At 38.7% G+C, this 27,820-nt stretch overlaps 1 protein-coding gene across 1 annotated transcript in view; it reads right to left on the bottom strand.

The window, feature by feature from the left end:
• grid1a (glutamate receptor, ionotropic, delta 1a) overlaps window positions 1–27,820 on the bottom strand; it is a 426,969-nt gene that overhangs the window by 120,084 nt on the left and 279,065 nt on the right. The window contains exon 4 of the mRNA XM_020921510.2: window positions 12,745–12,950. Coding sequence (XP_020777169.2) covers window positions 12,745–12,950 — 206 coding nt within the window. The remainder of the gene's footprint in view (window positions 1–12,744; window positions 12,951–27,820) is intronic.

The following is a 27,820-nucleotide window of genomic DNA, read 5'->3' as shown; positions in this document are numbered from 1 at the left end:
AAGGATCATGGTCTAAGTAGTTTCTTCGACAACTGACAATGATGATGGAAGGTCGGCCGCCTGCTTGTCTCCATGGAGATGCTATTCCTCTGCCACAAATGTTCCACAGTATGGCATTACACTTATCTTACTTTTTGCCATGGATACCTTTTACCTGGGCGACTGAGGGATTGTACTTACACTTATCTTACTCATCTATTTCCATGGAGACGAGCAGATGACACCACTGAGCCAAGTTATGGGTCAGATCTGTAATATTTAAAGTATTTAGCAATTAAACACCTAAATTAAAGGGCCTGTATTATATTCTGACCTATGTTATAATGTTGCGTCCTCATCAATAATAATTTTATTTTTTTTACATTGAGGGGTTGCTGGTTTAACTCTTGACTTTGAACTTCAAATGAACAGTTTGAAATGAATTAGTGAGTATACAGTGAGTGTGTTGTATGTATAGTGAGTGTGCTGGTGTTATGTACTTTTGTGTGATTGTTGCTGTACTTTTCTCTGTCCTGTTGATGATTTCACATCAACCTGCCGAGGGACTGAAGATGGAAATTAGCCACGCTGGCTATAATCTTTACATATTTACATTTTAAATGTTCATTAATATGTGCTGCCCCTGTACAAATTAATTAAATAAGAATAATAAGAATCAAAAACATAGTGTTTCAAATCAGAAATTACCAATTTATAATAAACAATACGTAAAAATGTAGCTCTTAACTTGAAAACTACCGCTTCATGACATCACACGGTGGGATAGAGCATTTTGAGCTTCAGAGATGAAGACACCCTAATGCAGGATGACTCAAACATGTGTGAATGAAACAAAACACAATTACAATTACAATTATGTTTTTGATTTTTAGAACATGGCTTAAAACTAACAAGAGAGTCATTTTGGGGTAATATAGGACCCTTAATAAATACAAGATAAATTGTTTAATGCCATACTCCAGAACAGTCCAGGTAAAGCAAAAACATTTCCATGGAAACAAGCACGTAGCAGAACCCTCACCTGAAAAGTTATATAGTACATTTTTAAAAGCATTGGAGTTTTGCAGCAGAGTACAATATTATAATTTTTTTTTTCAATACAATATTATAGCATTACTTCAAAGCCACTGGGTGCATTATAAAATATCTTAAAACAAGACACTAAATCCACGGCCACTTGACTCCCCTTTAAGACTCCCAAACGCACACCCTACTCAGGCATTATTTCCATTCTCCTCTGACAGGAAGCAAGCACAACAAACTCTGCATTAACAAAGCTTTGATGAATTAACCAATCTGCAGTGGCCACAGATACATTTCCATATTCAAAGGAGCGCCATATCTTGTCTCCACGACGATTCATGCAAAGTGTATGAGAGACGATGAAGACTATAATTGGTAAGATTAAATGAGAATCTTCACAAGAACAACCCCGTGCACGCGTTTGGGATGTGTGCGCAAATCTGTTACGTAGCCAGAAGATCAAAGCGTTGTGGTATTAATGAAAGTTGAAAGCCTGCCTGGTTTTCCAACTCAACTTCTTATTTGTCACTAAATGTTTTGCTTTTACTAATAATGAAGGGGGTTTATGAGAAATAAATGCTACACAAAGTTTATGGCTATGTTGTGTTTGGATAATAAGACACTAATACAGAGCTAGAGAAAGAACCAATACCAGGTAATGTTAGAGAAATAAAAGGAAATTCCAGTATCCATCAGTCAAAAATAAAAGCAGTCACGCTCATGTGCTGTTCAGGGTCATGACAACCTTTCACGGGTTTCAGAATGATGAAAAGTGATTGCATGGTCAGCTAAAACCACACGCATTCACAAAACTTTACAACAACAAGTAGGTGTGGAGCCCTATCTACCCAGTTTTACAATGGTCGTAACTGACAAGCAGATGAAGCAATCAGAAAAAAGCATGGTATATTTTGTTCTGAATGCTACCATTTTTTAGAGAGTGTTACGGCCCCAGGCCTTAGTTGTAATATTTCTGCAGAGTTCTCTTGATTCCTGCTGCAGGAGCCCTGGTCTGTGATTGGTGGGGCAAGTCGACGCCCACCTCACCTGCAGCCTCCTCCCCCCTATTTAAGGAGATTGCCAGCACCTGTTCGGGGCTGCTGGCCTTGGTGGCCAGTCTGCCATTTTGGTTTTGTGTTTGTGCGTTAGTCTAGTTCTGTTTTGTGCCTTTTTTGATTTGGTCACTCGATTCTGTTTGTGGGTTTATGTGGTTTAATTTGGGGAACTTGTGTTTTAGTTTAGTGTGTGTCCCTAAGTTTTACCACTTGTTTTTTTGTAAGCCTGCGTGACCCCTTTTCTGGCACAAAACTCAGTTTATTCTGTTGTTCTGTTTCTTAGTTTAGGTTGTTTTCTGTATATTTTTTAGTGTTTTGTTAATTTACCTTTACATTCCTGTTAATTAAACATTACTTAATTTATTCCATTTTACATCTTGGTTTTATTTTTGTTACTTCCCTCACCCCAAACGAGCTGGGTCGTAACAGAGAGGAAATACTGCAAATTAGTCACTGTGGTTGGACTGTCCCAAGTTAGGATTGTTCTTTGTCACCCTTTATGGTCCGGTTCCTTTTAAACAGGATGTAGGACGGACTGGCTGGTCAGGGAAGAAAAGTTACGACTGCTGTTAAAGCAATTTAAAGCTCCTGTATTACACAAAATGTAATCTTGTGAGCTTTAAACCATGTTATAATGTTGTTACCTCCTCAAAAACATACCCTGAGGTGTATTTTGTTGCATTTAAACATGTTTGAGTAATCCTTTATTAGTACGTTTACATCCTCAAAGCTGAAAGTGCTCTGCTCCAACTTGTGATGTCATGAACTGGTAGTTTTCACCTTTTACCTTTAGTTCAGTAGAGACTGGTACTGCTAAAATCATCCAAATGATTCTAGTGAAGGTGTGGAGTTTAAACATTTTATAAGTATATATTCTGAAGAAAAAAATTAGTCTAAATATGCAGGGTTTGTGTGTTAAACATGAAAAAAACAAACCACAACTCCAGGTATGTTTGTGATGAGGAACCATGATGAGCTTTAATTCTGAATAAAAATAATTTGATTATGAATAAAAATTTATTTCCGCTTTAAAAGGACCATGTAAACACTAAATTCCTAATGAAAATGACAATTCAGAATTAAACTTAATTCAAAGTAAGTGGGTGGTTTATTCCAGTTTTAAAGCCGAATTAATTTATTCCTCGATCATGTTTATTCTTCTTAAAAATTATTTTGGTCCTTCAGTGTATGCTCATTGAGTCGCCCTTCTGACTTTCATCCACTGCTCGTTGAATTTGCAAGCAGGATGTGGGAGTTGGAAGAAGCAGAGCAGCAGTTGACTCAGTTTGTCTTCTTCCTCCCTTCTCAGACACTCTTCCCTTCTCTTCCTCAGCTGACAGATGTAAAGTGTAATAATTCATGAGCTCCTGCTTAATTATCTTTGGAACAACTGCGAAAAAAGTTTGTACCATGTTTGTATCTATGTCGTACCGACAAACTGAGATCACAAAAAAGCTGATAGCCAGCTGAAGTGTGTGTTTTCTTCCAGTAGCCATACATATGTTCGTGCGCCCTCTGTCCAATCAGAACCTTTCCCGAGCCCCAGACATTGAGTGGAATTAAATAAAGGCGATTTAATGTGTTTTCCATGTAAACCTCAATTCAAAACTTTAAGCAGAATATATTAATTCCAAAGTATTTAATTTAGAACAATCAATTCAGAAAAAAAAAAAAAACATCATGTAAATGTGGACAATATAACATGGATGTGAGATTAGACTAATATTGGCCCTTTAACACTTCAAAACAAAATTGCTGTATCTTGTGAATGGCAAAACTTCTTCAAAATGGCACCAAACTAAAAACCATCAATTGGGCTGCTTGGGAGAATTCAGGATCATTTTGAGTAAATTTTGTTTTGCTTTTTTTCCCACATAAAGTTCATTGCAAAGTGGGACTGCACTCTTATTGTAAAACATTTTATAACTGTGATGGATCTTTCCTTCTCTGTGGTTCTCATTGCTGTCTCCATTGCATAGCTGGGTTGTTTCCAGTAGTTACTTGTTGGCTGTTTATCTGTTTGGGTATATTTTTTCCACTTCCAATTGGACTTGACATTGGTCAGTCCAACTTTAGGCCAGAGTCTGCCCTTCGAAATGGTCTTCATAGACTAACCAACTACTTCTATATATATATATATATATATATATATATATATATATATATATATATATATATATATATAGAAGTAGTTGGTATACAGTATAAAATAACAACACTTCAGTCTGTTTTTCTGCACTGAGCTTTGGGTTGTTGGAGCTTTTTCCTTTGTGTTACATCACTCCAATTGATTTTTCCTCCAACCCCACCCCTTTAATCATACAGCTATGGGCTTACACACTTCTACTCTGTTAGTGGTACACTTCTGTGATAAGAGACTATATGCTCCCCTACTGATCTTTATATGTGGGGGAACTGGCAATCTGAGTGCATAGAAATAGTATAATTTCAGTCTAGAGAGATAAAAATACAGCATTTAATATGCAGGATCATTTCATATAGAGTGCTGCAGGCTTTTATCTCGTCTGTTATTTGCAAATCCAAGCTTAGAGCGGCTCTGTAAAGCATGCTCTTTGTTGTTTTAATTATAAAACTCACCGCAGTGACCGTCTGGCCCTGATGTCTTGACATTTTCTTGACATTACTTTGACAGAAATAAATGGTTGGTGCAGTTATTTACTTGATGCCTTACTATTTGACCAGCCAATCTAAGCACTATCAAGTTTCCATTAGAGCAGCAGTGTGTTTATGTCTGTAAAATAGTGGAGAATATGGGTTTAAATTAAATGCAGTTGACCATAAAAGGGGAAATAATTTATGTATTTTCATTTATGCAGTTTAATGAGCAATGGTGTCAGTAGGTCTCACAAATAAAATCAACTTTTTATTTCCCATCTTACATAGTGGTACAATAAAAAGAAAACTGTAATATTGTAAATTGTTCCATGTGTGAAAAATAAGCTGAAATTTTTACTGTTTTGCTGTAAATAAGAAACTTTATGGAAGTAGGTGCTCATAAACCATTGCTTCAGCCTACTCCTTTTGGACTTTGTTTGCCTCTATCTAATGTAATGTTAACCAAATGTAAAAAAAAAAAATAAACTTAACTAAATATACTTAGGTTTGTGCATTATATTAAAGACACACAATGCTACTTTTCTTGTAAGGGGTTCACCATCTTGTTTCTATGGAGATGCCACTGCTTTGTCTAGATTAGAATGATCCACAGTACGGCATTACATGTTACTTTTCTTTCTGCTTGTTTTCATTAATTTCTTGTATGTTTAATGTTATGATTGTGTTTTAGTTTTTTTTATATTTATGAAATAAATCAATCAATCTTGTATTTATTAGATCACAGGTGATTTTATTGCTCAAAATACACATTCTTACTTTGAGCTGGGTTGCCTCGCCACAGATCTGTAACTTGTCCTGGTAGTGTCGTTTGCTTGTCTCCGTGGAAGTATGTATATGTTATGCCTAGTGTGGAACATTGTATAGCCAAAACAATCTTCATAGAGACGATCATAATAATAATGCTTTTGAATTTAAAGCACACTTCTTTTTAACACTGAAAGACACTTTTTTTATAATATTGTTAGTGGCACCCACATTCATATAGACAAGGTGGAGGAAGTGTCTTGCCAATGGACACAATGACTGTGCGCAGTGGTCCAAGAGAGTCTGTTTTAGGTGGCCCTGGCCTTAATCCTGTCTAGAAAGAAACCATAGTGTTCTAGGTATTTACAAGTGAAGACGCCGCACTCAGCACGCTTTTTATGTGCCAGTATCCTTCAGTGTCTCCATCCCCGCCAACGCCATAGCTCTGTGTTCTTCAATCACGGATAAGCACTACACAGGATTGTTTTTCAACACCTTCTGACCAGTTGTTACCATGATTGAAACCTCAGCAAATAATGAAAACAAAGAACCTACTCCCGGCATTCCCGTTGGTGCGGACAGAGCCTGGAAAAAATACCACTTGTTTTACACCGGCAGCATCCATTATTATTAGCTTACTGGTATTTAGACATGGCAGGTCATCCATTCTTAGCTGTTTTTGGGAAAGGCCAGCCGATTAACCAATGATACAAATAAAAGGAGGTAAGATGGAGGGTGGAGGGTTTGAAGCAGGCCACTGAATGCATCAAGCCATGTCAAAGCAGCTAGTGATTCCTGTGAGGGGGTATTGATACTTGAACTCTGGCCAAACAAACAAGCATTTTCCATTCAGTGATCCGTCTCACTGGTTTAGTCCACTGCAGGTCTGAATAATGTGCTTTAGTGCTGTCGGCGACCCCATTGTGGAGTGCTTACAAAGGAGTCCTAAGGCAGTATTCATTTTACTTTGCCACTCCTAATGGGTCTTGTATACACTGCACTACTTAAATTGGAACTACAACCCAAGGCAAGACAAGCTGGACAAAATGCTACTAGCCCTGTAATGTAGCTAATGTATTCTCTATAACTTTCCATAAAAAACACAGTGCAAAATGAATAAATGTTGTATTATTATCAAAAGCCACCCCTTGCTTATCTTTAAAGTCACATATTACTCTATTCTTGTGAGCTTTGAACCATGTTATAATGCTGTTACCTTATCAAAGACCTGGAGTTGTGTTTTGTTTTATTCACACATGTTTGAGTAACCCTCCGTGTACATCATCTGCTCCCCCTTGTGACGTCATGTAGTGGTACTTTTTTTAAAAAAACTGTTTGGAATTTTGGTCATAGGGCCTCATTTTCTAGTGAGCCAGAGTGTTGGAGACATGTGGAGACACTTTTTTTTTAATCCATCCAGTCCTTGTATTTGCAGAGGTCACTGGTGCTAGGCTAGTGCATGTCAATGGCCATAATTAGCCTGTCACTAAAAACAGTCTTACCCACTCCACAAAGCACCCAAACCAAATCTATTATTACACCAGACTATGGATGTGAATGTCTGTGTTGACAGAATATTGTTAAAATAAAATTAACCTTGCATTGCCTGAATCGTCACATGTTGAGGGACTATTTTCTCATATATCAATCCGCTGCTGCCAAGCTTTCTATCAGGATGTTACGTGCCACGGGAGCCTAGGGGGTGGCACGGTAACTGAAAAAGATGTTAAAAATGAACCGGGAGTGGAACAAAACGGGAAGCATGGAGAGGTGAAAAAAGAAGGATATTTATTACAAAAACGAAAGTGCCAAAAAGGTGTACAAAACGTAGATAAAGGTAACACATAAATAAACAACTAAGGAATGCTGCAGCAGAGGACCCACTGGTCACTCTTCTTGGGTTGGCTCCAGCTTTTATATCCCTGATCAGGTGGACCAGGTGAGGCTGATCAGCGGGGCGGATCCGGGGTGGATGGATCTGAGGTGGGGTGAGGCAAGAAAAATACAACGAGGACGACATCCGTCACACAGGAATGGTAAATGGTCACATTTTTCTATAGCACTTTTCCACCTTCAAGGCACTCAAACCGCTTTACAACAAGGAACCACTCACCCACTCACACACACATTCAGACACCAGTGTACACAGACACTGTGGGCAAGCTGGTTTAAGTGTCTTGCCCAAGGACACAACAGCAGCATTCATCTGTGCGAGTTGGAATCACACCAGCCAACCTGTGGGTCAGTGGAACTGACCACTCAACCTGTGATGTTTATGCAGAGAACTGGATTCGAACCACCAACCTTCAGATCAATGGGCGAATGCTCTTCCAACTGAGCTACTTGCTGTTGCTGCTCAGACATAAATCCTTCAAATGCAAGGTTGGTTTTACTTCTAAAATTATTCTATCCACACAGACATTCACATCAATAGTCTGGTGTTATAATTGTTTTGCCTGGGGTGCTTTGTGGAGTGGGTAAGACTGTTTTTAGTGGCAGGCGAACTATGGCCATTGACATGCACTAGTCTAGCACCAACGACCTCTGCAAATACAAGGACTGGATGGAATATTTTAAAAAAGTGTCTCCACACGTCTCCAATACTCTGACTAACTAGGAAATTAGGTTCTATGTCTAAAATTCTGAACTGTCCCTTTAAATTAACAGCTACCTTTTACCTTTAATTCAGCAGAGATTGGCAATTCCAGGGCTGAAATCATCCAAATGATTCTAGTCACGGTGTATGGAGTTTAAAAACAGTAGTAGTAGTAGTCGTTTTATACGGACATTTTGCAGCACTACAAAACAAAACAGACTACAACCCCATGGATCATGACCAAAAGGGTTTAGGCTGTAGGAAAAAGTACTTATAATGTCTAACCCTTTTAAACAATGACAGAATTCCAAGAAAGAAAGGCATTGCATGAACAGCAAGTTTGCATTTACAATTTCATTTGACTTACTATATACACAAGAGACAAAATATACATTAAAACAGACAAAATTTAATGCATAACGGTAATTCATTCATTCCAGAGCTCTATATCTTTCTAAACATAACGCTTTATACGCTTCTTTTAAAGACTTCTACAGTGGAGCACTTCCTGTATTGCCAGGTCACAAGGTGGAACAGAGAGTTTTCTGTTTGAGAGAAGAACTCAGCCTAAATATGCAGGGTTTGTGTGTTAAACATGTGTGAATAAAACAAAACACAACTCCAGGAATGTGTTTAATGAGGAAACTACATTGTAACATAGATCAAATGATGTAATATAGGCTTGTTAATAAGAAGAAATTTGCAATTAAATCAACAACAATAATAGAGTTGTGTTCATTAACTTAATTAGCTATTTGGCCAAAACTGTGGCTTTCTGAATCCACTCTATTAAAATAATCTAACTTTACTAATTTTTAAATAAGGCATCAACAAATGAACAAGAAGGACCTGTTTACAATGTGTTTCCCCTGCTCCATGTGAACACACTGTATGTAATGTCACAGTTCTAGTTAGTTGGCAAAATGACAAAGCGCTTGTACATGACATCAACAAACTTCACCAAATGTCCTGAAATCTGTTCGCTGCATACGAGGACGGCTGGCCACCTGGTATCACCTGTTCCTATCCGCTCATCAATATTAAAATGTATGCAGCGTGGAATTTGGGAACATTTCACATGAGTCTTCGGCGCTGCAGTCTCCACTTCTGCCAACAGACGTAAGACGCAGTTTCTCCATTTAAAATGTAATAGACCAGTGCTTCCTAACCTGGAAAAATGACCGCTATTTTCCAGTACTGGCCACCCGAACATCTTTAATAAGAAGTAACTGTCTGTTAAGAAAAAAATAAGGAAAAGCAATTGGCTGTGTGCACAATGACGCTCGGCTGGTTTCGGTCGCTAGAACAGTAATCATGGCCATTTCTGCCTATTTCCAATATCTCTGTGGGTTTTTGGATGAGTCTGGCTGATATCAAAAAACACTGTACAGTATATTTTAAAGGCAGACTCTGTAACTTTTCTGGTGGATGGTCTGCACCTGCTTGTTTCTATGGAGATGTCATTGCTCTGGCTGGATTTATTCACTTACAGGTGGTTTAACAGCTCAAAAATACCTAGAAAACAGGCATTTTGACTGTGGGATTGACTCTCCACAGATCAGTCTTGTAACTTGGTCTGGTTTGGTCTCCATGAAGATAGACAGGTTTAATGCCATACTGTGTTACATTCCAGACAAGCAATAACATCTCCATGGAGAAAAGCAGTTGACGGACCCTCCACCTGAAATGTTACATAATGCACCTTTAAGTATAGAAACAAAATAAAAACTACATTTCTAAGCACAGAAGTGTCCTCCAGTGAAGAATTTACCTCACGTCTTTCACATGTCAGTGACATCCACCCACAGCTGTCCACTGAGTGATCTGTTAGTGTTTATTGATTCAAGCACGACTTGGCAAAACCCCACAGAGATAGAATTAGGGCGGAAATGACCATGATTACTGATCTAGAGACAGGAACTAGCTGGATACTTATTGCTACCCCATCATTACAATCCAATCTAGACTGGACCTCAGTTTGAAAAATACCTTGGGAAAGTTGGGGCCCTGCCTCTTAGGCTGGAATAGACTATTCATTTGAATTGTGCGCAACTCCCACACCAAATCCAAAAAATCCAAGGCTCAAATTTGATGCTAAAACTAAAAAGGTAAGGAAACAGAGGTAGTGTTGCACTGAGAAGTCAAAACATCTAAGAATGGGCAGAGCTGGCTGCAAACCCTCCAGGTTTACACACACTGGACTTTCCCTGGTGTCAACTCTGCCTGAGGTTACGAAAGCTGTTGAAGATCAGTAAACAAACTTCCTTGCTTGCACTTGCACAAGAAAATGGAATCAATATTTTACAGTAATAATTCCCTCTATTCAAAAATGAGATTCCTCAAAATTTGCTGTTAAAATTTTGGCACCTCAATGGGAACTGTCTTCTGGCCAACTTCACCAGCCAAGTGATCTCCGCCATCTGCTTTGGATGTTGTCAAACCTCGGTGCAGAGTTTGGAGACAGTTGCAGGTTGTTTCATCAGTTTTTAACAAGGGAAAGGTCGGGAGGGGAGAAGGAGGCACCAATTATCGCTAACACATTTCGGATCCTGCTATCAACATGCGTCTAATTTGCCACATAACAAGCAATTAACGGGCCAATGTAATCTTGTTAGGCATTTACTGTGTAATTAATGTACAGCTATGTGATCCCAAAATGGTTCATATTCCAGAGCCTGTGAGAACCAGCCCAGGCACGCAGACAGGCACTGTGGTAACAAAACACTTGGCAGGGAACAGGGGTCAAGAGTGTGTGAATTTGTGGAGTAAACTGTTTGATTGTTGATTATAATGGCAAGCAAGCAGATATGTATGCAAAAGTAGTGGTGCTCAATGTTATAAATTAAATCGTATTAATAGTAATTTTGAATATAAAACATAAATAAACAAAATAAACAAGATATTGTTTAAATTTTTAAGGCCCAACAAATTGTTGGTCAAAAGTTGACTATGTTCCCCTCTAAATAGGACTGAATTTGGACTGAATATTAAATCCATTTAAAGGTACACTGTGTAATATTTCTGGTGGATAGTTCACTACATTTTGCTCCCATTGCTTTGCCTGGAATTTCTCAAAGCAAGGAAAAAACACATTTTGTATTTTTTCAGTTGCATTCTTATTGTGAGCCTCTATACCAGGGGTGTCAAACTCAAATTCACAGAGGCCAAAATTAAAAACTGGGACTAAGTCATGGGAAAAACTATTTATTGAAAACTTTCAGCAACATCTGCATCTTTTTCTTCTTTTGAGATATGTAATGTTCTTTACTTATTAAAATAAATGTTTAAAAATAGTTTTGTTTAAACACTGAATCCAGAACAAGCATAATATAAAATAACAACACAATTTTATATAAAACATGTCTCTATAGCCTGTCTGTAGCCAGTGGGCCAGCTCTATATTTGATATGATCTCATGGGCCAAATATAATTATATAGCAGGCCAAATTTGAGTCTGAGTTTGGCATGTCTGCTCTATACAGATCTAACCTGTAACTTGGTCCGGTTTCACCACCTGCTCGTCCCCATGGAGATAGATAAGTTTAAACCCACTATAGAATATGCAAGGCAAGGCAGTAACATATCCTAACAAGCAAGTGCCATACTTTGCATACTGCACCCTTAAATAATTGGCCAACCATTTTGTGTGCACATTTGCGACACTAATTAAACTAAATGATTAAAAAATAAACGTTTGCATCAATTTGACAGTTCAAATTTTGGTAGAGTAAACATCTTGGACACTCCTGCTCACCCATTGCGCCAGACAGTATAGAGAGACAGATGAGCTCATTCTCCAACAGGCTCCTACAGCTCTGTGCAAACAGTAAAATATACAGGACTACATTCATACCATACTCCATACAACTGTACAACAACTCACCCTTACATAACAAATAACCCTATGTCAATCACTATTTAAGCTTTGCACTCTTTCTCCTTTTGACCTCTTGTATATATAGTTGAGTTATTTTTACTATAGTTCTATATTTAGACTGTTTTTGCACATGTTCAAAACTTATGCCTTATTTGACACCAGTCTCTTCCTATTTTTGCTCTTTCTTTGGAATTTGTTATTACCATTTATATTTTTGCTCTTTGTTATTATTAGGGTTGGGACGAGACATAGTCTTCACAGGACAAGACAAGAGATTGGGTCCACGGGAACGAGACAAGACAAGTTTTTTACAGAATTTGTAATATGTAAATAGTGTGATTTAGTTCCCAAAGTTGGTTTCATAATTTATATTTACTTCATTTAATAGTTTTGATGTCATTCTAGCTGTGCTTTTAGAAACTATGGATTCTCAAAAGATGCAAGTCACCGGCACTCAACCCTTTTTTGAGAAACCCAAATGGGGGGGGATGTGTAGATCTTGTGGCATCTTGTAGTTATTATATTTACTGTGATGTGTGATGCTACTGTTCTGTTTAGCTGTGCATATGACTGAAAGATTTTTTATTCCGTACTCTTGATGTTAATTTTATGATGATTACTTATGTTTTGATTTGTTTGTATTGTGATTTTAATGTCTTTCTTATTCTGTAAAGCACTTTCAATTATTTTGTGTATAAATTGTGCTATGCAAATAAAATTGCCTTGCCTTGCCTTTCCTGCTGCGTCCAAATAATTTCTGTTGTAGATCAGTAAAGTTTGTCTAAGTCTAACATTTGATGATGAAGACTTGCCTGGTGGATGAAAACCTGGGCTCCTCTTGGACTCATCAGCAGCACGGCTCTCCTCAGCGTGTCTCTGTAGCGGTTCAGCTCCTCAGTTCTCATCATGTTGAACAGATCATTGAAGACACGGCTCACGTTTCGATCCACCCTCTGTAAAGACACGTCCAGGCCGAGACGAGACGCAGAGTCCATGAAGTTCTGCAGTCCACGGATGTCTGATAAAGATAGAGTTAAAAGTTATATTATGCAAAATTGACTCTTGTGAGCTTTGAGCCATGTTAGAAGATTGTTACCTCATCATACAAAACACAACTCCAGATATGTTTGTGATGAGAAAACAACATTATAACATAGATCAGAAAATTGCATTATATGGAAAAATAATTAGTACAAGTCGGGGATGCAGAGTGGTAACTGTCGACCTGGAGTTGAAGAGAAGGTTTCAGAGGTAGTCGTCTGGACACTGTTTTTGTAATGTTTTGGCTTAAATCCAGAAGCCATTTTGAATTTGATGGTACTGGGTTGCGGAGCTGGGATTTATACCTGCAGTTGTTAAAACTTTTTGACAAGGTTGAGTAGTCCACCAAATTTATAATGTAACCAGGGCTGAGCAATTGAGCAGATTTAGAGCTGGGGTTAAATTCTTGTTGAACTAGGATAAGTAAATTTAAGTTTAAGATGAAATTGATTTAAAAAATGTACATCCATGACCCTTAATATTAAAAGCCGTATTTATGTCTTCTTTATAAGGAAATAAAAATTGAAAAATCTAAAATTGTGATTGAAGTCAAATTTAAACAGCTTTCATTTTTAATACTATCAGAATACTTGAGCCTTAATGGAAATTGCTCAGTTGCTTAAACAAAAAGTGTAATTTGTTAAATTTTAACTCTTCACTGAGTTAAAATTTGACAAATTACATCTTTTTACTTTTTATTACTACAAGCCACTCATTTTTGGAGATTGAACTGTGCCCTTGAAAAGATTTAATAATAGTGACAATGGCTGTGATTCATTATACACTTTACAAGCCTTTCAAACCAATTTACAGCAGTCCAGTACTACAGCAGGCATATTCCATACTCTTGGTAAGACGCTTCTGCAGGGCCGGATTTGGGGATACAGGAACCAGGTGGTCACTTAGGGAGCCATCTGGTGGAGAGGGCAGTAATAAAAAAGTAAATGTAAAAAAAAAAAAAAAAAAAAAAAAAATTCAAGCTCACAGACAGCCCTGTGCTCAGTGTGCTGCAGAGCAGGGGCGGAGCCAGGGAGGGAGCAGAGGGCTGGGGCTCCACATAGAACCACTGACATAGAAGAGTGTTAAGTGATATGCAACAAGTATAAAACTGTGCCAGAAGTGTTTCTATATAATGAAACACGTCTGGCACAGTACATTACAATCATAATGAACAGATAGAAAGTAACAACAAAAAAATTAGCTGATTTAATTTATCTCAGATTACAGTAAATTACTTCAGTTTTATTCCAAAAAAGATCCTAAGGGGACCCCCTGATTTTAAAATTACCTGCAACAAAAGCAATACAGAATTTGATTGAGGACCCCTTATTCGTGAACTTATGTTTGATCAGATTTTCACATAAGGCACTAAAAGAGACAGAACCGGCCATGTATTTCTGTAGCCACAGCTGTCCTGGGGCAGACCAAGAAAGAGGTTGATGTGAATGTGCTCAAACTGCCTCAGACCTTTCTCCATCACATTCACAAAAAAACTTCACACAGACAAGGTACGGGAAGTGTTTTGCCTAAGGACATAAAAACAAATCCAGTATAGCACTGCCTCTCTCCAGTACCTAAAAATAAGTAAAAGTATGGATCAAGTTTCTTTCCCTTCCAACAAAACAGATAAGCCCCTCTTCTTTGCTGTGAAGTCTGCAGTGGAGATCGAACCAAGGAACCAAATCCCACGTATTCAGACCACTTAAGGCCGTACGAGTCCACACAGAGGCGTGAATCCGGCAGCGTTTCATCGAAATTCTGGCCACACATTCTTCAGCACTCACACACCTGCACATGGACTTTTATATTCGGGCGGCGTTCCAAAAGCTCCGAGGCAGGTCTGCTTTCTCCTGCTCCTGATCTGAAGCGTGACAAAGCAGCAACAAGCCATTCTGTCGTTCTTTCACAGGATATGAAACTCCAGGCAGGTGTGGTGGGCCGTCCTCTGGGATCCTTAGTTGTATGTGTGTGGGTTAGAGAGCGCCGTACAGGGAAAAAAAATCTAAAAAAAAACAACAACTTTGACGTGCGATTCAAAGGTAATGTGAAGCAAAGGGACCATTATGCACGCAGGAGTCTGGGGAACAGCATCCCAGCACGTGCCAAGTCAAGGGAGAAGAAACGCCGGCATCTGGAATGGAGGAGGTGGATTTTTGGGATGTTTTCCTGCTTTGATTCTGAGTTTTATCTCATTGTAGGCTGACTGCATGACTCATTCATTGTTTGGGTAAGATGCTAAAATTATGAGTGTAAAAGATGATGCATTATTCATTAGTCCATATGTGTATAGGCGTATGTTGTGCTTTGGAAATCTTTGCAGTTTAACACATTTGTAGTGTTTGGGGATTGGGTGGGCGGATCACTCTCTGAGATGTCCCTCTTCTGACCCTGTGCTCATTGTTATTCTTGTGCACTAAGGGAGCAGGTCTCACTATGATCTGCCGGTAAGTTAGATAACTCACTGACCGTAGCCTACAGTACAGTAATTCTGTATGACTCAGGCAGACATTATTGTTTGCCTGGAATGTTTCACAGTATGACATTACTCACCTATATTTCAGTTATTCAATTACATATATTAGTGAAAAAACAAACAAAATGTCCCCAAAATTCTGTTATTTAAATTTACTACAAACTTATAATAGAGCTGCGTAGTCATGTTTTGTGCAGTTATCCTTTCACAGTCATATCTGCCTCTGCTTGAGATTTATGACCAATAGCTAATATGTTAAAAAGAGCAAATATCGGCCTGATATATCAACCAACCGATATACTGGTCTATCTCTATCACCACTCTACAACTTTAGGCAAAGCATTGCAAGCAAAATATATCTTGTTATTTTCGCATTATACTAATAATAATAGAATCACCTTGTCCTTTTTGCGGATGATTTGGTTGTCAAAATGATAAAGCTTAAGCTATTATTTTGACTTTTTGAGGTCATATTCAAATAAGGAAGCTGAATTTGAATAGCATGTCACTGTAACCTTAGTGAAACAGCCTGCAATTAATAGTTTGTTATTCATGGGTGCTGGTAGACAACTATCACAAAGTGAAAGTGCAGTGATACTCACAGATTCATACGTTTTAATTTCAGTGGTGAACATATGGTATTCTCTTACAGTAAAAGGATCACAAGTGGGTAGCCAAACCCCCAAGACTAGACAAGCTCATTCTCTGCAGGTCTCAGAAGCTAAGCAGGGCTGGGCCCAGAGACTGTATATATAAATGGACATAGGTAACGTGCTAGTCACCACGTTCCAAATAGGACGTTTGCTCTTCTGCCTCGTCCTGACCGTGGCTCCCTATGACCTACATTGGAATATTGTAGCCCCACTCTCTGTAACGGCTACAATGAGTCTTTTTGGTCTGAAAATGTTCAGATCCGCTCTACATGATGCTTGTGTTGTTGTTTTCATAATATAGAGCCTGGCTCCAAATTCACTCCTGTAACTGTAGCAACATCATGAGCTTCATTTGAGTGGCGCTGAACTCTATGCGTACTGTCACACTCTCTTAGTTCAGTCTACGGTTGGGCCTGGTTAATGTTGGGATGGGAGACTGCTGGGAATTAATCTTTATTGAATTTAATGCAAACTGCTGTTGGGTCCTTCGGGCAAGACACTCCATCCACATTGCCAAGCATGAAAGTGCATGTGTGAATGAATAATCGGTAGTGGTCAGGGGGCCGATGGGGTAGATTGGCAGCCCTGCTTCCAGGGCAGCTGTGGCTATATTAGACCAGTGCAATGTATTGTATTATTCTCCATTCTTATTACTATAGCATAATACCGAATAAAGTATCGATGCAAACGTTAGCTTAGCTGTTGCGTCTCCAGATTTTTTAAATAGAAAAACTGAGAGGAAGAAAGTTGTCAGTTTAAATTTTACCACGACATAACTTGTTTTCGTACAGCAATTTCTATAAATGTTTGGATTTCCAGCCAAAACTTTTGTTCGATGACTATCAATAACTTGGAGCGTTGAATAAATCTCAGTGGTGTGTTTAGCTAGCTTTGCATAAAACTTGCAGGGCTGGCGGTGGGGTTTGTTTTGGTAAAATATGGCAGCAGGCAGTGAGCAGTTTGTGTTTATAGGACTGCAGAGGAGGCGGCGCACTGGGCTGTGCTTAGCACTTCTCCCTCATGGCGAGACAGATTCATGGAGCTGGTACACAGGCTGTGTGCAGTTAGCATCTTTAAATCCATGGCTAACTCCCACAGGTATACGACATGCATCACAGAAATCAAAATGTTTTCTGTTAACTTTTCTCATAGCCATTCAAAGTCCATTTCAGTAGAAATAAAAGGACTGATTAGGTTATTTGCTGTCATCTGTATCCAGGGTCACTATAAACATAATTATCCTTTATCACTGTCCTTCTATTGTTTCCGTCTATACAGTGGAAGAGACCAGGCTGTTTCAAACTAACAGTGTTCTTCACACTTTTGTTCAGACATTACACTGCAGAGGTACAGACACTCACAGAAGTGCAGTGGAATTTGGCTGAGTGCTTCTTATTTAAAGTGATATGCACAGGCAACTGCACTCAGACTCCGAGGCTTTGGGGCAAAAAGTGGAAATTAGGCTAATAAGAAAAAAGCCTTGACCTGGTCTGATCACTGAAGCAACATATTGGTTTCTTCTGTCTGCGTCTGCAGGCAAATCGAGGAGCCGCCCGACTCAGGACAATATCAAGAAAATCATCAAAATGGGATGCAATGTTCGATTTTCCCCTCTGCTGTTGAATGGCAATTTATTTTGGGGAAGCATAAGTACTTATTGTTGCCACTGGATTCCTTTTGGAATAAAAATGTTCAAAGGGCAGAACAAAACATAAAATTAAATCATTCATCATCTTGAAGTGACGCACACTCAGAGCAGTGCAATGAAAACTCTGTTCCCTCCTGATCCCAGTGTAGTGAGCAGGTCTGTGTGCAGGGCCACAGCTCAGCTCTGAACTCAAGAAACCAGGCACAGCTTCAGAACTAATAACAGCTCCCTCTGAGTCCTACGCAAAAGAGAGAGATGGAATCAGCCTTAATGGTTTGAGAACATTGGCATGCTACCTATCTTTGTTCACAGCACGTCCTCACAAATATAAGTTAATTTACCAGTGTGTGTCTCTGGAGTCGTGGTGGATAAAGCATGTTAAACTGAGTCACCTTGGAAAACACTGTCATTCAATGACTCAACACTCCACTCATGTTTGTTATTAAAAATAACTTAGAACAACTTCCCTGCAAAACTTCAGATCATATAAAACTAAAAGCTCTGGTCTGTGCGCTGAATCGATGAGCAAGACAGGTGTGAAACCAGCAGAGGCTTAGCCCTGATATCCAGGGTACAGTAAGCTGTTTCTAAGCAGAGATGAGTTTGAAGAAAACCTCAACAAACTTTGCAAATGCAGAAAAGAAACTTGTACAATGTCCGTTACAAACAAACTAGTTCTTAATCCCACATGGTTCTACGGACAGATGCCACGCAGAGGCCAATAGAAACATTGGACTCCAGAGGCAGTGTTCCGAAGCAAGAGCGCTGACTCTGGACCGGCCTGTGGAAAAGAGGATTAACAGGGAATTAAAGTGTGATTTCTGGACATGTTTACTTGGGTGTCAGTCTACAACACAAATGTGCTTCTGAAAATTTCACATATTGAAACTCTGAATCATAGGTACAACACACCTCACACAGGGGCTTTTAATAGACTCCTCTGTGATCCATTTGTCTTAATGTCACCGCTGTAGATGTAGCACTAGAACTGCAATGTCGCAACACATCTCAGCTTGTTCATGAACACAGCTGTTCACTCTACAGCTTCAGACTGCTGTTTGAAAATGGTGCTCAAAGCCTGATGCATTAGAACTGTAATGCAGAACTACTCAGAATGTAAATGTAACAGTATAATGCCCAAGAATCAAACTGAGGCAAGGGTGTTAGCTACTCAGGCAATATTCAATCACTGTCCCTCTTTATTATTAAAGGTGGAACTTTTTTTTAGGGAATGTGCCATTTGTTTGTGTCCATAGAGATGTTTTATCATGCTTTTCTATGATGAATGCAGTCAACTCCACAGATCTGATCTGTGACTTGGCCTAGTGTCGTCACTTTCACCTTGAATATTCCTGTGTTTAATGCCATACTCTGGAGCATTCCAGGCAAAGCAAAAACATCACCATGGGGATAAACAGCTAGTGGACTGTCCACCTGAAAAGTTACATCACAGTGCACATTAAAGTACCAAAAAATCAGCAAGACAAAGTAAAGGAGAACTGGTGTTTGAGGTAGGCCTCCCACGTGGCTTTGAAGCGATGAGGCACAAATGAGTAGTGATGATCAAAGAGCTGTGGGGTTTGCACTGATCTGTGTGACTGTGCAGCAAACAGAGCAGAAGAGCCAGAGGAGCCACCAGCCTGTGTTTACTCCAGCCTGATGAGGCTGTTTAACAAATCACTGTTATCCCACACTTAATTATATGCAACAGGGTCTGGATCACATGTGCCCAGGCTATCACTACAGCTGCAGACCATCACACTCACAATGACAATGATAGCACAGAGCAGGGAGGGCGATCAGCACCCAGCCGTCCACATGAAAATCTTATAGGAAGCATATTTGAAAATATTATACTGTGGCTTGTATTTTCTATTGCAGTGATTTCTTAAACTGACTAAATGTTAGGCTGATGTGTAGCATCCTGAATTGAGTTGTACGCATCATCAATCTGGGACAGCTCTTGCTGAAAACGATTCTGAAAAGGCAGAAAGTCATGACGAATATTTTAATTTGATTGGACGAAGCATCACGTCAAGCATCAAGCTTCCCTCTGCACGGTTTTCAAAAACAAAACAGTGATGGAGATGGTGTTGTCTGGATGTTACACAGTATGGCAATTAACTTGTATATTGCTATGGAGACAAGCATAAAATCTGGAGAGGAAGGCCTGCCATACTGACAAACACTGCAAAGCAATAGCATCTCCATAAAGACAAGCAGGTGGCCGGCCTCCCACCTTAAATATTACTTTGTACACATATAATTAGTTTTGCAGTTTTCATTTAAAACTTTTCATTAAGGAATGTTCTTTTTTTAGTCTTAAAATCTGCAACTTCAGAAAACAGTAACAAAACTTCTTCACCATAAGATTCATCTAACTATTCCAAACTTGTGCTGTGAAACTTTTGCAGATAGCATTCACTTTGCAGTAGTTTCTTTTCTGTGACAAAGCTGCACTTTGAGATTAGATACCATTCCTTTATAAACTAACACAAAAATAATACAACTGACTATATGATGGCTTTTCAGCTTCTTTGTACTTTGATACATTATCCCTCTCAATGACACCATCAAGATAATTCAGTGGACACGCTCTCCCTTCTGAAACCAAAACAAAACTAAGTAATGAATTTAGTGAAGAAGAATCACAACAACAGCATGGCCAAAGAGCTCTTAATGGCTCACCTACCTCTCCCCTTTTACAAGTCTGACGGAGAGAAAGCTTCTGATAAATTTGTTCTGTTTGCTTGCCAACAGCTCCCCCCACCCCTCCTGTTTATCCGCACTCACGTCGGCAGCGCTTTGTAAAGTGCAAATGCAACACCTTGGCGAAGAGGTGAAGGGAAACTCATTACGATCCCGCGGCCCGTGGACCCCATGCCAGGTCTGTGTGTTTGCTGTGTCACAACAGAACTCAAATGGGCTCTACAGTGAAGGCCCGTGTCCAAGCAAGCCAAACGCGTACCAGCACATTAGCGAAACTATGCTTTATTCACTGCAGCTTAGAGCGAATGATATGAAAGAAATATGTTGTAAAAAGTTGGATGAAGTAGCGGTGAAAGAAAGTGAAAAAGCAATGCGTAAAAAAGTAAATTTTCAATCAAATACATCAAAAAGCATATTAACGCTAACCTCAGTCAGTACAGTCTTGCAGATGATACAAATTTATGTTTTTATTTTTTGTGGATTTATATTAGTAATATTAGATTAAGTTCTGCAGTTCTTTGCCGTTAACATTTTCCTCAAGTTAAGTTGTAACATTTAAATTTCCATTAATTTAAAAGTTTGAATATTATACACACCTTCTATGTTAAATTGTCTGCATTAGGAACTGTCCTGATTACTGATGATCAAATCAGTGGATAAGCAGAGACTGAATCTGTTAAAGGTGTGGTACCTTATTATTACTGTCTCAAAACGTAAAAACAGAATAGTTCATTTTAAAGAGTTTGCGGTCCAAACTTATTCCTCACTTTCCTAATGCATTCTTAACTTCCAAATTATTCACCACGGAGAGATTAAAAGTGCTTTTCATAACTTTCAGAGGCCATTGCCATCACAGAAATGCTAATAACAACTAGAATACAAACCGTGCACTTACTGGTTTGCAGTTGGTTGTTTTTTCTGCACACAGCACTCACATTTTGAGCCTAAAAGCTGCTTCGACAATACAAGACAAATTTGACTTTACTTTTGCAATGAGAAAAATTGGTACATCCCCCTTTTCCAGTTGGGGCTCTGTCACCTTTTTGTTTTGAATGTTCCGCAATATGGCATTAAACAGATCAACCTTTCATTTATTCAGTTGCAGGTTCCTTTATAGCTCAAAAATATCAAGAAAAACGGCCAATATGACTCCTCCATGATGATAGAAAGGTAGATGAAAGATAGAAAGGCCACACTGTGAAACATTTCTGACAAAGCAATAACATCTCCATGGAGAAAAGCAGGACCCTTCACCATAAATGTTACACAATGAACCTTTAAGCTTAACTATTTAAAGTCCCTGTACCTGACTTACTTCTTGTAGAAACCCAGACAACTGTTTCTCTAACACAGTGCAACATAAGTGGAAGAAGGAACCAGGAGGGCCGAGGTTAAAATAAGTCAGATGGGTACTATCTGCATCTAATTATGAACTGTTTTATAATCAAGCATCAGGAAGTGCATGATTAGCGTGATAGCAATTACACACCATGTCTATAAATCAGAACTTTGGTAGCTCCACTGTTCACTTCACAAATAGCTACCTCATTTTGTTTCCGTATCAACTTAAATCTGCAGGTTTCTCTGACTTTGTTTTTGTTTTGCGACCCATGGTTCATTTGCATCGGCTGGTACTCAAAATCCCACTTAAATCCACCGAGACCCCATTTGTACTTTGAATAGAATTGCTTTGGGTAAGTTCAGAAACATCTCCTACCTTTTTATTTCACATCTCAATAGTGGAAAGAACCTGATATTGTAAACAAACCTTCTAAAAACAATCCGATAAACAAGCCAATAAAAGCTCTTTAATACAAGTGTTAGTTGTCACGGTGAGATAAGAGATTTCTCATTCACTTTTATAGACTAGTTCCACAACATTTACTGGGCTTCCTCTGAGCTGCGGTTATATGGTTGGCCGTCAGAGGCTGCTTTTCTCTTACTGTTTTTGTTTTTACTGGACTCTCTTTATTCGATAGCACAAAATAGCAAGAAGGAAATAAGGGCCCTGCTTGGTTGTCGATTTGGGAACATAAGTTAAACATAAACATTAGCTATACAGAAAAGTGAAGTGTAGTGAATTCCTATATAGTGATTTTTTTGTTTGCTTGTTGCATCTAAAATAAAATACCAGTCACTACAGGCCCAATGGTATATTGCAAGCTGTGGGCAATTAGTTACTTTTAACTATAGACTATAAAGAAATGTACAAAGGGAGTGTGACATTGCCCATAGCGTTCGCCTCCAGTCAAATGAAGCTCCCCAAGCCTTGCAGTATGGGGCAAATTTGGAGTGGAGTTCCATATTCGGAATAGGAATTGTTGATTTAGGGACAAAATAGAACGGGTTAATATGAACATTTTAAGATCAAAATGACGAGCCTGGCAGCAGTTACAGAGTTAGTGGATTGCTACATGTACCTCCAGGTGAACAACGGGCTGGACTGGAGAGACAACTGTAATACTGTGTACAAGAAGAGCATGAGTAGACTCTACTTCCCGAGAAAGCTCAGGTTTTTCAAACTGTGCAGTAAGTTACTGGAGATCTTCTACAAGTTTGTGGTGGCCAGGACTCTGTACTTTGCTGTAGTCTTCAGGGGGAGCAGCACCAGTAAAACAGACACTGGGCGAATTGACAAGCTGATCAGTAAAGCTGGTCACGTGCTTGGCTGTGAGCTGGAGATATTTGTCACTGTGAGGGACAGGAGGACACTGGACAAACTGCTCTCCATCATGCACACTGCTGCACACCCACTGCACCAGACTATAGAGGGACAGAGAAGCTCATTCTCCAACAGGCTCCTACAGCTCCACTCAGACTCAATGAGAGATACAGGACCTCATTCATACCATACTCCATACAATTTACAACTCACCCTTATATAACAGATAATACTCCCAACAACTGTACAACTCACCCTTATGTAACAGATATCCCTGTGTTCTGTCGATGATCATATCATTGTTCCACTGTCTTCCTATGACCTTTTGTATAAAGCTGTGATTTTTTTTTAAAAATTATTATTATTACTTATTTTTCTATTTTGTTTTGATTTGTACATTTATATATGTATAATTATGTCTTATTTGACACAATTTTTTTACTATCATTTTTGCTACTTATTTAGAATTTATTATCTCTATATATTGTGATGTGTGAGCTACTGTGTCCAAATTATTTCCCTTGTGGATCAATAAAGTTTGTCTAAGTCTAAGTGTAAGAGTTTTTCAATACAAAGTGAACTGGAGCTGGAAGTGAGACCATGCTCACTTTCCATTTTGAATGCAGCAAATACTAAGTTATGTCCATTTATATATATAGTCTATGCTTTTAACCTAGCATGTCTACATGCTAGGTTGCTACAAAGACAGTGAGTGCATACAGACCCGGACCTGCAATTATAAATATGTTGTGCAGAACCCTTGACTTCAAGACAAAAGGAATCTTGAAGTCATATAATCAGTATTATAAGATTTGATAGAAAAAAGCAAAACAGAATAAACATTAACAGACTGACTATTAACCCATTTCTGCATTCAATAAATCCATTGTAATCACTAAAAAAAAAAAAAAAAAAAACTCAGCAGTTTCGTGCATTTAACATACAACAAAACATTTGCACTTTTTCTTTTTTTCATCACCCCTCTTTCCCCTCACTCGTCCTTACACAGTGGATAAAGAGCCTCTCTCCTCTTCTTCCTGCTGCCTGTGTGATCAAACAGCCTACTACTATCATGAGTACACTCCTATGATGGCTGTGGCTGCCTGAGTCTGACTTTTCTTTTCATTTGACTTGGTTTGATCTTCTTGGTCTATTTCCATCCAAAAGCCAATTATCAAGGTTAGAGTCTCACTGTGGAATTAGCTGACAGGTTAGTTAGCACTGATTCTACAGCTTAATTAGGACAATAAATGAAGCTAAATAAGGCAGCATGATAAAACATCAACAGAGGCCTCTTCGTTTGTCATGACCCTGACTCCAGTGGGCACACTAAAGGTTATCATTTCACTCTAATTACTACAATAAAATGTGCTAAAGCCTATTCATATACGTCTTCTACTGAATTTTCTATGTATTTTCCAGATACTTCCAAATGCAGGAAAGAACTCAAACTAAGGTAAGGCACACTTTATTGTCCCCGTAAGGAGATGTGCCCATGTTGTGGATGCTTTGGGTACCTAGAGAATATATAGTACTTTATAGTACTACATTTTTTTCTCATTACTAGAGATACAAAGCCAATAATGTTAGATTTGAGTTCAGTATTCAAAAATAATGGAAAATGCCTAGCAACCATATAAAAATAGATGATTTTCCATTGTGTCATTTGGAAACAATTGTCAAAGATGTATTAGAAAGATGTATAACGTAACTTTTTTAGTAATTGGTCTACCATCTGCTGGTTTCTGTGGAGATATGATTGTTTTTGTTCCACTATGGCATTCAACTTCCATTCAAATATGGGTGTTAATATTGCTTAAAATAGCTAAATAAAAACATGTATTCTAAGCAGGGACCTCTCCACAGTCCTAACTTGGCCTCATGGTATCACCTGCTTGTTTCCATGAAGATATTATTGGTTTGGTTCCACTACATGTCATTCAACTTGCATCCAAATATGGGTGTTTTTATTGCTTAAAAAATACCTTTCAAACCATGCATTCTGTGAGCAGGGACCTCTCCACAGATCTCACTTGTAACATGTATGTTTGGTTCCACTATAGCTACGTTTACACTAAAACGAATCACAGTACCACTGTATCAGAAACGATTTGCGTCCACACACGCTGTTTTTGTGTCTGCAAGTCTTCCCTATCCACACAGCTTTGAGCATATGTGTTTATGTTTTACAGAAACGTAAACACAAACTTAAAACCACATGGTTAATTTGCATAAACTGAGTGCTCAAAAAGCTGCTCGCTATTGTGCACTGATGTGGTTCAGCTTCTGTCGGACTAAAGGACACGACTCAGTGGAATATGAGTGTTGTTTGATGGTGAGTCTGTTCTGTGCTTCTATCGTGTTGGAGATGGTTCATGTTAAACTTTTCAGAGATTATACGTCTGCAGGTCATACACATAGACCGTATATATGAATGGACATATATTCTAGCCTCTTAGTGTTTTGGCAGTGAATTACCTTGTGTTGCATAAACCTACACCGGTGTATGAGCATTTTCAGGCTTCCACACGGTGCCGGATCAGATAAGTACTCAGATGAATTCATGGGAGTTGGTGTCATCAGATGATTCCATCTGTGGAGCTGTTTTCCATCGGACTAGTGTGGAAGTACACTGCGTCCGTAACGAAAACGACTCAAATATGTACTAGTGTGCATTCAACTTGCATTCAAATATAGGTGTTGTTTTTGCTTGAAAAAAACATGCATTCTGTGAGTGAGAGCCTCCCCACAAATCTGACTTGTAACATGGCGTCATAGCATCACCTGCTTGTCTCCATGGAGATAGATCAGTTTGACGCCATACTCCGATGCGTTCCAGGCAAAGCAGACTTACGGCGGAATCGACAGTAGAAAAGTTTCACAGTGCACCTTAAATTACAGTGATGTCAAAGTTGAAAGTGTGTTTGTTCAGATACATTTCTATATTTCTTCATAACACAATGCTGTTTTCAGTTGTCTGCCTCCTGCCTCCCTTGTGTTTAGTCCATAAGCACGGCTGCCAATCACATCCCAGACTGGGTAAGTGCAGACTGCTTTGACAGGCAAATTGGATATGGATGTTGAGGTTTTGTTTAACTTGTTTTGCGAAACATATGTGTTGCTTGACAGAACAGAAGATACAGAGGAAATATATATATATATATATATATATATATATATATATATATATATATATATATATATATATATATATATTTTTTTTTTTTTGTCAATATATAAACGCACAACAGACAGTAAGCATATCTTGCAATGGCAGACAATGTGGTCAGCTATGCAATGTTTAACTGCTGCTTTAGTGAGGTGTATTGCATCATGTTAAAGGATTTAAATAATTCCACCTACCCAAAAAATGGGATCATTACTTTTGGCACTGCTCTCTACCATCACGCTTATGTTTATGTTAAAGATGCAATTCTGACTCTTAACTTACATCAGTTGTAAAAGTGTTGTCATTTGAAATTTAGGTCGGTACTTAACATGAGTTTGTGAACGAGGCTTTTTCTGTGCAGGCTGTGGTCAGTTTGAGACAGTGCCCACACAAGAGGAAGTGAGCAGAGTTTGTGAGTGGGAGAAAAGCCACGTTTAAAACTCATATCTGAGCCTGTGCCCTACAGCACTGTCAGAGTTCACCTAATAAACATCAAGTTTATGTGCTGTTTCTAACTTTGGAGGTGTTTTTTTAAACACAACTTCATATCACACAATAATTCAACTGAAATAAAATGGTAACTGTAATCTATGAGTTCAAAACTTCATAATGGAGGCTGCAATGCTGACACGTAAGATTATGATGTCTGAATGTCAGATGGAGCAGAATATAACTACTGTTATACTGCTATTCTGTTAACTGCTACTGTTAGGCAAGGTACTTTAAAACTGTAATGTGTTATTTATTACTTGTTACAGTCATTTCAAAGTAATTCATCACATTACAACATTACTGCATTTAAAATGTAAGACATTACGACTATTACATTACTTTTAAGTTACTCTCACCAACTGTCGCTGATTGTCAGGTAACAATCAGCTGGACTGAACCAGGACTGAACCAGGACTTATCTTGGACTAGGACTTGGAATCTAGGACCACCCCTGAGAGAACCCCAAGCCCATGGAGCAGGGTGTCCGCAAAGCACAATTGGGCTTCAGCTGCGAATAGCCCTGTGGAGTGCACAGCTCTGTGCTGGTCCTTTCGGTCACCCGACGGTCTACGCGGGCGAACCTCTGGGCCTGTCCCAACATTTGGAACTGTTACGATGGCGTTTCACCTCTGCTGATATTGCAGGGATTTTAGTGAATTTGTATGAAGAAAAATGAAAAACCCACCACTTCAATCCAGTTTCAAAAAGCATTGTAACGCACATTACTGACTTTTGTACTGAGTAAAACATTACATTTTTTTTGCCCGTAGTGCCTTACATTACTGCGTTACAGCAAAAAGCAATGTATGACAGTAATTTGTTACTTTTATAAGGCATTACTCCCACCACAGTTAACTCTTATAATCTTACCCCAGGAAGAGTAGCTGGTGTCACGGACATCAGCTAATGGGGATCCAAATAAATCAAATCAAATCAAATCTTACAGCTCACCAGAAGAAGGGTTCAAATAGGGCTCAGAAGAGATTGCTAAATTACTGAAACATGCATGAATGACATCTAAAACCTCTTCAGTGATACGAA

Source organism: Boleophthalmus pectinirostris, unplaced genomic scaffold (assembly GCF_026225935.1).
Source record: "Boleophthalmus pectinirostris isolate CB_2022bp ecotype Guang Dong unplaced genomic scaffold, ASM2622593v1 HiC_scaffold_5, whole genome shotgun sequence".
Taxonomy (NCBI): domain Eukaryota; kingdom Metazoa; phylum Chordata; class Actinopteri; order Gobiiformes; family Gobiidae; genus Boleophthalmus; species Boleophthalmus pectinirostris.
The sequence above is the reverse complement of the archived record's forward strand: the minus strand, read 5'-3'. Positions and strand labels throughout refer to the sequence as shown.